This window comes from Monodon monoceros, unplaced genomic scaffold (genome assembly GCF_005190385.1).
Source record: "Monodon monoceros isolate NGI ecotype Baffin Bay Population unplaced genomic scaffold, NGI_Narwhal_1 Super_Scaffold_14, whole genome shotgun sequence".
NCBI lineage: Eukaryota > Metazoa > Chordata > Mammalia > Artiodactyla > Monodontidae > Monodon > Monodon monoceros.
The window spans coordinates 29,958,175-29,974,162 of NW_021703770.1; the positions used below are offsets into that span (position 1 = coordinate 29,958,175).

General features: G+C 41.3%; 1 protein-coding gene across 4 annotated transcripts in view; it reads left to right on the forward strand.

The window, feature by feature from the left end:
- Positions 1-15,988, forward strand: part of DPYS (dihydropyrimidinase) — a 106,457-nt gene that overhangs the window by 75,796 nt on the left and 14,673 nt on the right. For 2 of the 4 annotated variants that reach the window (XM_029222511.1, XM_029222512.1), the window contains exon 8: positions 4,720-4,927. In XM_029222511.1, the coding sequence (XP_029078344.1) occupies positions 4,720-4,927 (208 nt within the window). Of the gene's footprint in view, positions 1-4,719; positions 4,928-9,721; positions 10,356-14,895; positions 15,018-15,988 lie in introns of those variants that run through there. The other 2 variants (XM_029222510.1, XM_029222513.1) reach the window with 2 other exon arrangements.

Sequence of the window (15,988 nt, forward strand, 5' to 3'; positions counted from 1 at the left end):
ACCAGGATTTTTGAGCAGAGTCTTGGGTCAGGGAGGGGGCAGATCTGAGCAGTGAGAAGGGCACCCAGGGAGAAGGAAGACTCAGAAGTGTGGAAGTTCCTAAAGAACTGGAGACTTGCAGCTCTGGCTGGAAGGAAAAAGTTGGGTGAGGAATGACACCCTGTCAGACACCTTCCAATGTGAAAGTGGAAGCACATTCTTTTTGCTGCTGGTGATAATGCCAAGAATTTACATTTTGTGTTAATTTGACCTCATTGACATAATGCCTTATTATAGAGAATCACTTAGATGTCGCCTAATTGCCTTCTTTCTCTTGCTAACCCCAACGCTGAGAAAGTCAAAAAAATGACCTTTGTTTTGGCTGCGGCAGAGAAATCTGATTTGATATTTTGTTGTCACAGATCTTTTGCTTTCATATTTGTTTGTTTTTTCCTAGGCCACACAAGCACTTTAATTTGTATATTTCCTTTTGCATTTGTCCACATGCATATGTATTTTCCCATGCTTTCTGTAACTTTTTTTCCATTTAAATTATATAATTATCATTTTCTTTGCTTCCCCAGTGTATTCTTATTTCTAGTCTTTCACAGAAGCCCAATATTCCATTGAGTAATCATTGGAATTGTTATGCTTCAGTTTTTCAATAGTTTAGATATCGTAATGGCAATTTTTGTGTATAGAACTTATTTCTTCTGTTAGATTATTTTCCTAACAGTATCTGTAACTCTTAACTTCCTGCTTGGAAAAATAAAGTTTTATGTCTTAGGGTTTTCCCTTTTTTGCCTCCCATTCTTGTATATAACCATTTCATCATGAATTATTATGCATTTTACTTTTCTCTGTATGGCAACCTTACTAATACATCTGTCCAGACATGCTTATATAACATTGTACAGTATAAGCCCAAGAGCTTCTGCCATCAGTGTAACTGTGATATGCAGGAAAGCAGTAGCCCAGACTATGGAAGTATCGCAGAGAGATTGTGATGGTCATAAAACGACACTCTAGCCTGAAGGTCTAAATCTCCTCTATGTTGTTTCCTAGATTTATTTTCTTTAAGTTTGTATCTTTCATCACCAACTCATAACTTATCTTAACTCATTCTATACCTAGTAACCCTTTACCCCATTTTCTTCATTTTCTTACTTTAATGACATGACTTACTATTTGATCAGTACTTTTCCCTCCTCCTTAGTGTTTGAAATTATTGTTGTTGTATTTGTACCTACCTCCTATTCATTAACCTTTTAAGTGTTTCTCTCTACCAGCAAGTTGGTTCCTAAGGATACTGGAAGCTCTTTTTGTGCACCATACATTGGCCATAGGACCCAGTGATGCCACTCAAGGGAACTTACACTAAGAAAAGCGTTCACACCTAGCGTGTACATGAATCTTTATAATATCTGTATTCATAATCATCAAAAACTGGAAACAACCCAAATGTCCTTCAGTAGGTGAATGGATAAACACTCTGTGGGGTATTCATATGTTGGAATACTACTCAGCAATTAAAAAGGAATGAACTGTTGATACACACAACAACTTGGATAAATCTCAAAATAGTTATGCCAAATGAAAGAAGTCAGCTTCAAAAGGTTACATACTCTGTGATTCCATTTACATGACATTCTTGAAAAGAGACAGCTCAAGAGATAGAGAACAGATCAAGGATCTCCAGGAGTTACGCGTGGGGGGAGGTTGCGACTACACAGGGATGGTATGAGTTTTGGGGGGCGATGGAACTGTTTGTGTCCTGAATGTTGTGAGGATAACAAATCTATCCAGGTGTCAGCATTCATAGAACTAACACTAAGAATGTAAATTTTATTGTATGTTAACTTAAAAAATATGAAAAGATTCCCGTTTCATCAAAGTAGTCATAGGTCCTTTGACAAGTTATGTAACCTCTCTAAATCTCAATTTATTTACTTGTCAAGTGTAGACAATACTCTCTACCTTGAAGAGGTGTTATAAAGATGAAATAGAATGTCATAAAGTATCCACCTGACATACAGGAACATCTTCTTTTTCTTTTCCATGCTGATATTTCTCATTGGGAGCAGATTCTTTTTCATGATTATTATTATCTGGGCTTTTCTACAGTTATTTGTGTCTTGGGGAACAGACTGGAGGGTTTCAAGCAGAAAAGTGACCTGATCTGATGTTCATTTTTAAAATATGATTTGAGCATCTTTGTGCGGGGGTGGTAAGGAGTGTAGGGGGGTAAGAATGGAAACATGGAGGCCAGTAAGAGGTGTTGGGGGTTGTCCAGATGAGAGATGACGGTGGCGTGGACTCAGTGGGAGCGTTAGAGGGGGAGAGAAATGGGCAGGTTTGGGATTTATTTTTTTTTTGGAGGTAGAACCAACAGGCTTGATGATGGTTTGAGGAGTGAGGAAAGGTGGCTGGGGGTGTCATTTACTGAGATGAGAAACTCAAGGGAGGAGCAAACTTGAGTGTGTGGGCTGGAGTCATCATGGAAAATCAAGAATTCTGTTTGGATGTGTTAAGGAGTGGAAACCAAACAGGTAATTGGGTACAGGATTCTGGAACCCAGGACCAGGTCAGCGTCGTGTCGTTCATTTCCACTGGAGGTGGCACTGTGAGTCTCCCAGCTCCGCCCCTCCAGATTAGGGTTGCAGGGGAGCTTTTAGCTGCTATTCCTTTGACCTAGCCTTGGGATTTTTAGCAAAGCACTTTTCTTTAATCCATTCCTGAGAGCAAGCACTTGTAGAAACTTCAGATTATGCTTGTATGATCCACTGCTGCCAGATTTTCTTTTTCCTTTTCCATTTAATGTGATTTAGGGAAAGGCGGACACCCAGTATTTCCAGATATCCAGCTTAGAAGTCATTAGTCGTATTGTGTGAGATTGAAAAGTATTAATAAAATGCTGAGAATGCTGAGGAATACGCAGATGCATGACAAAATGTGCTGAGATTATATTCAACATATTTTGTTATTTTTAATGTCCTCAAATTTCCAGTTTTGCCACAGACAAGGGAAAGAAATTCAAGATATAATTTTCCTTTTCAAGGTATAGTTTTTTCTATGTTGAATTTTTTAAAGTTTTATTTATTTTTTTATACAGCAGATTCTTATTAGTTATTATACATATTAGTGTATATATGTCAATCCCAATCTCCCAATTCATCCCACCACCACCACCCCTCCCACCCCCACTTTCTCCCCTTGGTGTCCATACGTTTGTTCTCTGCATCTGTGTCTCTATTTCTGCCTTGCAAACCGGTTCATCTGTACCATTTTTCTAGATTCCACATATATGCGTTAGTATATATTTGTTTTTCTCTTTCTGACTTACTTCACTCTGTGTAACAGTCTCTAGGGTCTCTACAAATGACCCAATTTCATTCCTTTTTATGGCTGAGTAATATTCCATTGTATATATGTAACACATCTTCTTTATCGTCTGTCAGTGGGCATTTAGGTTGCTTCCATGACCTGGCTATTGTAAATAGTGCTGCAATGAACATTGGGATGCATGTGTCTTTTTGAATTATGGTTTTCTCTGGGTATATGCCCAGTAGTGGGATAAGCGTCATAAGAGACTACTACAAGCAACTCTATGCCAATAGAATGGACAACCTGGAAGAAATGGACAAATTCTTAGAAAGGTATAACCTTCCAAGACTGAACCAGGAAGAAATAGAAAATATGAACAGACCAATCACAAGTAAAGAGATTGAAACTGATTAAAAATCTTCCAACAAACAAAAGTCCAGGACCAGATGACTTCACAGGTGAATTCTATCAAACATTTAGAGAAGAGCTAACACCCATCCTTCTTAAACTCTTCCAAAAAATTGCAAGGAAGGAACACTCCCAAACTCATTCTACAAGACCACCATCACCCTGATACCAAAACCAGACAAAGATACTACAAAAAAAGAAAATTACAGACCAATATCACTGATGAATATACATGCAAAAATCCTCAACAAAATAAGTAGCAAACAGAATCCAACAACACATTAAAAGGATCATGCACCATGATCAAGTGGGATTTATCCCAGGGATGCAAGGATTCTTCAATATATGCAAATCAGTCAATGTAATACACCACATTAACAAATTGAAGAATAAATACCATATGATCATCTCAATAGATGCAGAAAAAGCTTTTGACAAAATTCAATACCTATTTATGATTAAAAAAACTCTCCAGAAACTGGGCATAGAGGGAACCTACCTCAACATAATAAAGACCATATACGATAAATACCAATTAACGATTGCCTCTGGGAAGGGAGGGACAGGGATGGAATTTGAGGGACAGGGAGGTATTGAGGAAACCTCGACTGTGTCTGCAAAATGTTAAAATTCTGTAGAGTGTGGTATTGAGTCAGTGTGTTCATCATACTCATCTATATTTGAAATATTTTACAATTAATATTTTGTTCTTTAAACATATACATAAAAATAACTTAAAATTATAAACACGAGAGACAATGCCCTTCTTCCACTCACTCCGTCCTCATTAATCACCATAAAGAGTGACCTACTGGGTTTTTCTCTCAGAAAATGTAATTACTTTGCAATAAAATGTTAATGCTGTGTTCTATTCTTAAAGTCACTTGTTCCAGTGATAAAGCTATGGCTTAATAGAGTTGCTAAATTTTCTTCTAAGTCATTCTTTCAATATTTCATATTTGTCAGATGAGCTGGTGATGATCGGGAACATCTCTGTTTTTACATTAGGACCATTTCGGCAAAAACTCATCATCAGGCTGTTAACTTCAACATCTTCGAGGGCGTGGTGTGCCATGGGGTGCCCCTTGTGACTATTTCAAGAGGCAAAGTGGCGTATGAAGCTGGAGTCTTCAGCGTCACGGCAGGAGACGGGAAGTTTGTTCCTCGTAAACCATTTGCTGAATATATTTACAAACGGATCAAGCAGCAGGACCAGGTGAGTTGGGGCTAAGTGGGCTGTTAACACGGGCTGGATTGTCACTTGCTCCTGGATGTTGTCACATACAGTTGGTTAACATATTCACGGGGCGTTAGAAGAGGTTAGGAACAAATACAGCTTTCAAAGAAAAAAGTCATTATTGGGTAGATGCAGTTTCTTTTGAAGATTGGCGTCTATCGGGTTTCCTAATGGACCAAGTCAGGTTTTCCCAGGCAAGTGTAGGGCCCCTGTGGGCCTTTTGACAATTGCTGTTAGTCAGGGTCCTCTGAGAAGCAGCCACCAAGATGGATAAAGGTGTGAGTTTTTTAAACACCTGGGAGAGAAAATAGGTGGGAGCCCGGGAAAGGCTGGGAGAGCCCTCAGCCTGCAATTCAAGCCTGGCCCCAGTGAAGGAGAGAGGGAGAAAAACAAGTGGTGGAAACATCCTAGACTACTATACAGACCAAGAAAGGTTGAGCAAGGCCTACAAGCAGCCCTTGAGCCATCGCCTGCATCTAGCCACGTGGCGTGCTGTCATTGGCTGAGAGCAGCAGTGGGAGGCATGTCCTCCGACGAACAAAAGGATGGAGTTCAAACTCGACTACTGTCCCTTGAAACATCAAGCTCCCTGTAGTTGAAGGTCTGCAAGGTGTATTCTAATGACCACCAGAGCAATGGCGGAATTTGAGGTCAAGGTAAATATGAATTCTACCTTGGCTTCCCTTTTCCTAGCTGTGTGGCCAAGAGCAAGTTTCTCTATCATCCTTGGTCTGTTTCCTCATCTGGAAAATGACAACAGTGTTTTCTCCCCAACAGATTGCAAGAGTCAAATGAGATTTTAAAACGTAAGGCACTCGTAGGAGGTTAATAAACATCGGTTCAGTCTCTTTGCTTTCCCCCTTTGATGACCGAATTTATAATAAAGGCCTCCAAGTCTTTGTTATAATCCAGTTGTTAAAAAAGAGGTGTTTGTTCTTTTAATATGTCTTGGATTTTCCAGTGTTTGTTTAGCTCATGCAGTGTTTTAAACAGTTTTTAAAATTCACTTCACTACATACAGTAATATATCAGAATTTTCAGACTAAAACCATCTAAATTGCTGGGTTTGGAGTGAGGCGGGGCACCGTGTGCCCTCAATCCCGCATGGTAAGAGCAGGCCGGAGCTGGATGGCCAAGCCCCACAGAGGCAGCCTTTCTGATTTTCACCTACAGGCTTCACTCATTAATGTTCCCAACTTGGCCGTGTAGCACTTAGAATTTTAACCCTTGGGTTAGTTCTAAGGCTTCTGTGTCTTCTTTCCGTTTTAAAATATACTTCTCTTTTTCCAAAGTTCTCTGGCTGTTTTCCTATTCATTTCATTTGCGTCTTGTAGTCTCTTTGATTTCTCCTCTAAAGTCTTGTGAAAATTTTTTGCTTGTGGATTCTCAGAGTTTGTTAGATAAGATTCATCCTTTTTTTTTTTTAACCACTTCCTAAAGCTTTGATTAAGTAAACAAGTGCTCTAGAATGCTTTAAATTCTCAGGATGCTACAATTCTTTTTTTAATTATTTTTTTATTTTTAAGATCTTTATTGGGGTTTAATTGCTTTACAATGGTGTGTTAGTTTCTGCTTTATAACAAAGTGAATCAGTTATACATATACATATGTTCCCATATCTCTTCCCTCTAGCGTCTCCCTCCCTCCCACCCTCCCTATCCCACCCCTCCAGGCGGTCACAAAGCTGATATCCCTGTGCTATGCGGCTGCTTCCCACTAGCTATCTACCTTACGTTTGTTAGTAACGTATGCCTCTCTCTTGCTTTGTCACAGCTCACCCTTCCCCCTCCCCATATCCTCAAGTCCGTTCTCCAGTAGGTCTGTGTCTTTATTCCTGTCTTACCCCTAGGTTCTTCATGACATTTCTTTATATACTGTATTTCAGTCAAAGTATTTAAGGTTGCAATTTATTTTGCTGGGAGTTAATTTGTAAATATTGACACTGACGGGTGACAGGTAGGTAGAGACTGTAAGGTTTCCATGTATTTCTAAACATCCCATGGTAAATAACAGCAATACTAACATTTACTGAGCTTTTACTGAAGGCAAGGCACAATGCTGGGGCTCTGTCACTGTAACAACCCTGTGAGCGAGGGAGTATTATTTTCCCCACTTTATTTATTTATTTATTTATTTATTTTTGGCTGCATTGGGTCTTCGTTGCTGCACGTGTGGGATCTTCCCAGACCAGAGCTTGAACCCGTGTTCCCTACATTGGCAGGCGGATTCTTAACCACTGCGCCACCAGGGAAGCCCCCCCCCCCACCACTTTAAATATTAGGAAACTGAAGCTTCAGGAAATTAAGAAACTTGGTCATGTCACACAGCTAGTATATGGCAGGACCAAAACATAAACTCCGGTTATCTGACTACAAAAGCTATATATATACTTAAGCAATAAACCATATAATGTAAACCATAAAGATCGAGTTAAATGAGTTAATGGGAGATAAATTATTCTAGGTTTGGGGAAAAAATCTAAATGAGAGGCCTTGATGACGGCTAGTTCATTCATGACACTTGTAGTAGTAATCCAAGGGATAAACAGGTAAGCGTTGACTTAGAAGAGATAGTACTGACAGAACGGGGTGATGGATCATGTGACGCTTGAAGTGGATCCAGGATGAGCCTGCTCCTGGCTGTCAGTACCAGTTGCCCACCAGCAGGGACACTAGACTAACTGGGAACCCCTGACAGACTGTATTTAAAGGACTGACTTTGCCTAAGTCTTCCTCTTGTAGGGAAAATATGCCGAGATCACTGAACGACTGGCTTCATCAGTCCTCCTTTTCAAATCGTTGTTGGGTATTTTACTGGCAAAATTAATGCCAACGTCATTTTTTAGGAGTTCACACTCAATTTTGTGAGTTATTTTAGTTTCTCAATATTTTCTTCTGATACCAACTTTTTAGGTATTCTAGTGCATTATTGTTTTTACAATAGCAGTAAGTAATGGTTGTATTATAATATGTTGTTCTGAGCACATACTATCTGCCAGGCAGTGTATTTGGTGTAATTTATATTTATTATTTTACCTAACCTGCACAACAAGCCATGTGGGAGATATTATCCCCATTTTACAGAATAGGAAACTGACTCTCAGCAAGATTAAGTAACTTTCCCTGGGCTGAGCGGTAAGTAAACATAAGAGCCAGGGTGTGTGATAAGGCCTTTCTGATTCCCGCTGTACATGAGACCTCTGTAGAGCAAGAAAAGAGAAGAAAATGATTGTGAAACTCAAATCATGGGGAATGCATTATTTTAAAAAGTGTTGATGTGGAAAAAGTATCAAATAAAATGAATAAAATGAGGTTTGGGGACTGTGTGGAGATGTTTCAGACCTTTTTTCTCTCCATTAGGCAAAGATAATTTTATAGAAGAAAAATATTATGCTAAAGTTAAGAAAAAGAGTTGTTAGGAATCCTAGATTTTAAATTCACATGAGGTAATTAGAGCTCTTACTCTGGTTTTCATTTGAAACATTCAGTTTCTTTGTAAGTGAGGATAAGAGTTTGAAGGCAAGCAGGAAAGGCCCATACCATTTCTCCTGCTATCCTGTTATCCTTCCCAAGAAAATTAATCACTTACCACTGTGGACTCCAAAGCACAGATTGTAGAGACACGCCAGTGTTTGTCAGTCCCAGAACTCAGCTGGTCTCCTGGCTAGAACGTTAGTTCTTCGAGGAACTTATTTTTTATTCCCAGTACTTCCTATGTAGTAGGCGTTTGATAAATAAACAAATTGCAAATGGAAGGAGCAAAGACTATAGTTTCAGAGGTCATAGAAAGGACTTGAAATAAATTTACACAGAAGATTGCTTCTTGCCTCCTCCCAGTGGGGTTGTCTGTGAACTTGATTCTTATCCACGATTTTATTACTTAGTGAAACTTGGCATCGTGCTGTGCAGCTATCACTGTTAACGGATAGTGTGAGGAACTTCAAAGGAGAGAAATGACATTTTAATGCAATTTGACAGCTTCAGGGAATTGTTACTTTATTTTAATATTTAAACAGGGGATCCTTAAGGGGAAAAATTTAAATCAGAAGATGAAACATCAAAATTTATTTGATATATGTTACATAATAAAATACATATTTCAATTCAATATAAAACGTCACTTAAGGAAGAGTGTTGGGGGATTTAGGAAAGAAAAATATAAGAGGAAGGAAAAACAGTACATGGTCCCTTGGTATCCATAGGGTTAGGTGCTCAGTATCTGCAGATACCAAAATCCACGGCTGCTCAAGTCCCTTATACTGTTGGCCCTCTCTATCCGTGTATTCACCCAACTGTGCACATGGAGGGCCACTGTGACAGCAGCTTGGGTGTTCAAGTACATTTTGAAAGAAGAAAATCAACTTATATACTGTTCCTTCTTTACCAAAAACAACAAAAACAAAACCTTTTTAAACTCAAAATGGTTGATTATTCCTAGAATTTCTGTGTGTTTGGAGTATAATAATTTTTACCAAAATTTGGAAGCACAGACATTCTTCAAGTCATCCCTTTTTCTCTGTTTTCAGTAATAAGCAACCCAATCTATTTTGGAAAATTAGGGTCACATTGCATCTTCTGGAGAAGCAGGGATAGCTTCATGGAGTAATGCATGGTTTCAGAATACTGCGCCAAAGCTTTTAAACTGGCTTGTGCCTTTGCAACCATAAGCATAATTTGCCTTTTAGGTAAGATAAACTTAAATGGATGGCTGATCTAGTCCTTGAAATGGGTGTTCTCCATTTCCGAAATAACAGTTTATCGGTGTCTTTCTCAGTGTGGTGGCCCGGAGGAAATACTTCCATATCATCAGCTGTCGTGTAATTCTGATTTCCTCGGATTGATTGCTAGGAACTGCAAAAGGCGGTACATATGTTGGAGCCAGCTCATTTTGGCTTATGAGAGACACTTGTATGTATCCCTTCCCGACTCCTCATTCAGTGATGTCAGTAGCTTGAAATCAGCCATGGTGAGAGCATTTACACTACAGAAATAGGCAAGTGCTATGAATCAGGGCTTTAGGAGTGGTGAGAAAAGGGGAAGGTGGGTTGTCAACATTTACCAGTACATCACTGTATACAGGGACTTTGTGAGTACTGTCTTTCCATGTTTTATCTAACCATTCAGTGTCCATCCAGTAAATACTTACTGATGACCAAATTATGTGCTCACATTGTCCTGGAGAAATAGCTCGCAGGGATTAAATGGAAACATTTGGTGGATTGTAAAACATCAAAATGCAAATTTTCATTGTTATAGATCACCTCTGTTGAATCTAGTGATTCATAGTCCCCTGGAGAGCTCAGTCCTGTGAGGACCTCTAAGAACCTTGAAGTTCACCAGGTACTGAATACCTACCTGTAAATTCACCAGCCAGGCATGGATTTCATTCTCAGGGAGTCGCTGCTCATTTGGACCGTTTGGTGTTACGTCAGTGTCTGCTGTTTGGTATTTGGAAGTTCTGTTGTCTTTATCGCTATTTTAGTATCTTAGCCTCCATGATCAACATTGTATTAGTAACTTCTTGGGGTTCAGGATTCTTGTCTCTGGTCTTAAAAATCTCAGAAAAATCTAGCATCCTAGCATTTTACTCTCTGCAGACAATACAGGTAAATTTTCTATCAATTTTAAGCTTCCTCTTTTCCCTGATCAGCTAACCAAAAACATTTCTGCAATCATGCGGGTATAGTGATTGCAATTAATATTTATTCATAGCACTTCATATTGCGATATAATTCCCATTTTTGTCTATGAACTCATCACAATGACAATCATCATTAAATACTATGAACTCAAATTGAACTCCCATCTACCTAAGTAAACCACCAGCACCCTGCTGGGTGAGGTGCCATCCATGTTTCCCGTATTACTTAGGATAGCCTCTCACAGTGTTTTACCCTCAAACCTTTCTGTCTGATTGCAAACCCATCAAGATGGGAAGAACTGCTGGTGGGGTGTGATCATCTAATTTTGGCCAGCCTGTACTGGGGGAAAAAAATGTCACCACCCAGATCAGTCTTCCGAAGGTGTGCGCTCAGGATCCTAGTCTCTTTTAGGTGCTCCTTAAAAAAGCTTTCAAGTGATTTTAGATAATGCTACCCTCAGGTGATTCTGTTGCCCAATATCATCTAAAAAGTTCTAAAAAGTTCTACAGTCAAGAAATCTTTTATTTAACAAATGTTTGTTAAGCACCAGATACAATTCCATATTCCAGGTGCCGGGGGTACAGGTGTAAGTAAGACAGCAGTCTCTGGGCTCAAAGAGTTTTAATCCTACTTCTCTTTCAACTATAGTTTGTGGTGCTTAAGTTCTAGTTCTGTTTGAGATGCTAATTACACCTCCCTGTGAAGAGGTCAGTTAGCCATTTGGATAAAGGAGTCCGGAAATTGGGAGGCATTGGGGCTGGACATAAAATTTAGGAATCCTGGCATCTACATTTATTTAAAAACACAAGTCTGAGGCCACCAGAGAGACTGTAGACAGAGAAGAAAGGGGACTTGAGAAAGAGCTCTGGGGCTGCCAACCTTCCGAGGCTGAGGGGAGGAGCCAGCAGAGGAGCCTGAGAAAGCTGACCAGTGAGATCAGACGAAAACTAAGAGAACACGAAGAAGAGAAGAGACCTGCTTACTTTGTTCAACCCAGAACCCTCTGATACTTCATCCTGGTCTTTCTGTGAGCTTTATGCTGCATTAATGTCCTCTAAGAAGTAGGAATGCAGGGACTTCCCTGGTGGCGCAGTGGTTAGGAATCCACCTGCCAATGCAGGGGACACGGCTTCGAGCCCTGGTCCGGGAAGATCCCACATGCTGCGGAGCAACTAAGCCCGTGCGCCACAACTGCTGAGCCTGCACTCTAGAGCCCACGAGCCACAACTGCTGAAGCCCACGTGCCACAACTACTGAAGCCTGCGCACCTAGAGCCCGTGCTCCTCAACAAGAGAAGCCACCGCAATGAGAAGCCAGCGCACCAAAACGAAGAGCAGCCCCCGCTCGCCGCAGCTAGAGAAGCCCGCACGCAGCAACGAAGACCCAACGTAGCCAAAAATAAATAAATAAGTAAAAAAAAGAAATAGGTATGTATTTAGTTGGGAGACTCAGGATGGTGTCCCTGTCATCACTGTGCTCATCCTGGATACCTGGAAAAGAAGCCCGCTTTGAACCCAACCACTAGGATAACCTCTGAGCATTATGCACTGGTTGTACCAGATGCTGATGCCCATGTCAGGGCTGGGCACGTCACACTTGAGATGGAGATTTTCCATTTGCCACTAGAGAGAAGCCACGTGACTACTTTTCCTGAGAGCTGCAGCGTAAGTCTGCTTAGAAAACGTGTGCAGCCGAACTCTGGAATAATGCAGGGAAGGCTTAACATTCTGCAGAACGAGTGCCATCACCTTTCCATTTCGTCACAGTGAACATCTATTGAGGTTCTAAAACGTATATAGAGTACAATGCCAGGGGCAATAGACAGTACAAAGATGGACAAGACCTGGGTCTAGCGTTAAAGAACTTACGTAACCACATCTAAGGATAAGAAAAGATTAAAAGGTTGAAAGTACTGCAAGGCTTGAGACCAGAACTTAAATCGTCTTTGATTCCTGTCAACTTGTCTATAAAGGGGAAGACTGTGAAGTGTGGGGCAGCAGAAGCCTCCCCAGAGAGGGCCGGTCTGTGTCTGAGGTTGCGGTGTGGGCAGGAGTGGTTGACAGCCCACAGCCATCCTGGCGGGAAATTGGTCCCTGCCCGTCCCGAGCCTCAGCAGCAGATGAAGAGGAAGGCTGTGTGCACGTGAGACCTGGCCAGTCAGGTCAGAGACATTTGACGGTCAGTGTGACCAGAGTGACCAGCCAGGCTAAGAGGGGCCTCGTGGCATTGCTAGTACAGTGACTGAGCAGCCGGAAAGGGATTCTTAGACAAAGTGCAAAGTGCAAATATTTATTCAGGATATAATATTCCTGAATATTTCCTGAAGTGCAACCTTGGGAGCAGATCAGTGGTGAAGCAGAACAAAAGAGGATGAGGGAAACTGAGCTCTGGCCGGGATAACTGACACAAAGAGGAGAGGAGCTCAACTAGGGATCTCCTTCCCACCAACATCCTTCCCTTTACACTCTCAGAAGCGTCCCAGTTTGGATGATAAATTATATGGTCACCTTAGGTTTACGTACCTACATATAGTTGGGCTTGAAAAATAAACCAGGAGAAGAAAAAACATGGAGACTAAAGACCTGAAATGGGGGATGTGGTCAGAGGGTGGGGTATTAAATTAATGTAAAGTTTCAGGTGTGGATTGGCTCCAGGTAACTGCAATGTCCAGGGGCTGGGTGGCAGCCACGGGAAGTTGGTGCTTCATTAGCCCATGTCGATGTTCAAGGTCATGGCAGGATCCAGGGTGAAGGAAAGGACTGAGTCGATAGCGAGCCAAGATGCAAGTCCAGCAAAGCATCCAACCAGACACAGAAAGTGGACAGAGGCTTGGACTTGTGCACAGAGGTCAGGAGTCTTCCTAGTCACTAAGTGATCAGTGTGCTTCAAATTCCACTGTAGGGACACGGTCTCTGTCTTGTTCTCTGCTTTATCCTCTGCAGAATATCTGGGGCTTGTGTCTGCTCAGTAAATATCTACTGAGTGAATGAGGGAAATGCTTTGTATCTGGGAAATCTCATGTGCCTGTGAGGTAGGTTTTATTCCTTGCATTTCGTACATGAGTGAGTAGGCTCAGAGGAGCTTATTAACTTGCCAGTTTCCTACAGCCAGTAAATGGCAAAGCTAGAATTCAAACTTAGACCTACCTTTCTCCAGAGCCCACACGGTTGATCACTACAATACGTTAGTTTTGGTGGTCAAAATAAGACAGATGGGGCTTCCCTGGTGGCGCAGTGGTTGAGAGTCCGCCTGCCGATGCAGGGGACGCGGGTTCTTGCCCCGGTCCGGGAGGATCCCACATGCCGCACAGTGGCTGGGCCCGTGAGCCATGGCCGCTGAGCCTGTGTGTCCCGAGCCTGTGCTCCACAATAGGAGAGGCCACAACAGTGGCCTGTGTACCGCAAAAAAAAAATAAATAAGACAGATGTACACAAATGTACACACGCACATATTTATTTTTTAAGAGGTTTTATATGCTAGGCATTATTCTAAATGCTTTACATATATTTAATCCTCACAGCCCCCCTATAAATTAGAAGCTATTACGATCCCCAGTTTACAGCTGAAGCACAGTTTTAAGTAACATGCCCAGGCAAGCTGGTTCCAGAGCCCATGCCCTTAATCACTGTGGTTTACAATTACTGGACTTGCCAGTGAATTTGTGTCCACATTGACAAACAGTAGGATTTAGTTCTTATGAATCCCTTTGTTTAGAAAGTCCTGATTTCAAAAGTCTGCTCAAGCACTGAATTAACTCTAGCTGAATCCAGGGTTCTGCTACACAGTTGGCCACCAAAGGGGTATAGTCCCAGATGGGAGATTCTGTGGAAGGCTTGTTACAAGCGGGGACTATCAGGAAAATGAGGAAACACACACACAGACTGCTAGAATCTGAAACAAAAAGCTGAAAGTCTCAGGAGACGTACAACAAAACACTCTGGGAATATAGACACCTAGAATTGAAACTACAAGAAAAGGTAGAATGTTGGAAAAGCCTGTAAGGTGGTTATAGAACAGAATGTGTGAGGATATGGCAGAGGCCCCAGTGAAAGTTGCGGTGGAAGGAATGATTGTTAGGAAGTGTTCCCTCGGCCTTTGTCTGATGCAGATCAACCCCAGTGAAAGAGTGGGGCAATGCCGGTACTCAAGGTCGCCGGGAATTTCTGTGAAAGCGCAGGGCATGGGAGGCACATGATAAATTCACAAGGCTCATTTTTGGTCTCACAATTCACTTAGGGAGCAGAACTTAGCTTTGAATTCAAGAAGTCAGTAAGCCACAAGAGAAAAATGAAATGTTCTGTTTCAGACTTGCACGCCTACCCCCGTGGAGCGTGAACCCTATAAGGGAGAAGTCATCACACTGAAATCCAGAGGGACAAAAGAAGACGCCACACATGGGACCAGGAAACAGGCCCACTCCTGAACCAGGTGCTGTCTGTAAGGGATAGTGGGCAGAGAAAGTTTTCCTCCCTGACAGCATATGAAATTAGCATTATCTCTTTCTTCCTTAGTGTTTAAAGAGTCCAAGGTCAAGGTCAAAGACTTCAAAGTGACCTAAGACTCAAGGACAGTTCAGCCAAAGGGCAGGCTGATAAAAGACCTCTTGACGCAGAACACTTGGATGAGGCCTCCAGGTTGAAGAAGGCCTTGGGCTAGCTGGAGGTTTATTCTCTGAGTCGTTAGGAAACATTGCACAGAGGCCTAGAGGATCAAATTTGAGCGAGAGGCTGGTAACACAGCGGGAGGCTGTTACTGAGGACGGCTGGCGCTCCTTAAAACTGAGAGTGCAAGTTTATAGTCAAAATTTACAGTCCGATTAGGATTTTATCTGGAAGAAATGCATCTATGTATTGTAAAGGCAACCATATTCTAGAACTTAGAACGGAATGAAAAATGAATCATGTTGCTTTGGGTATAATTTTTCACGAAAATGATTTGATAGCTTATTTCACACAGTTTTAGAATAATATAGGTGTGGTCATTTAAAAAAAAACATTTGAGTGCTTCATCTGTTTTCTCTTAGTCTTTTGACATTCAAGTCTTTCTTTTTGAAGCACGCATTATCATCATCCTTGTCAATTTTCTTTTTCTGGGTTTTTTTTTTTTTTTTTTTTTTTTTTCCCGAGTTGTTTTCTGGTCCTGCTCTGCCAGGTACCTATTTCACCATGGCTTTCCTGTGATTTAAACATTTCTCTAACATCGTTTCCACTGACTCCATGAAATCTACATGTTTTGTCAGTTTTACAATTTCACTAGCCTCTATGGCTTTGTTTTTTCTTTTAATGTGTGATACATTTTCAGATGTTTCAGCAGGTAGCAATCAGCCAAAGATTACAGAGGAGGTTGACAAGATGGACAGGGAGAGATGTTTGTGTTAATTAGGGACACTGTCTGTCAAA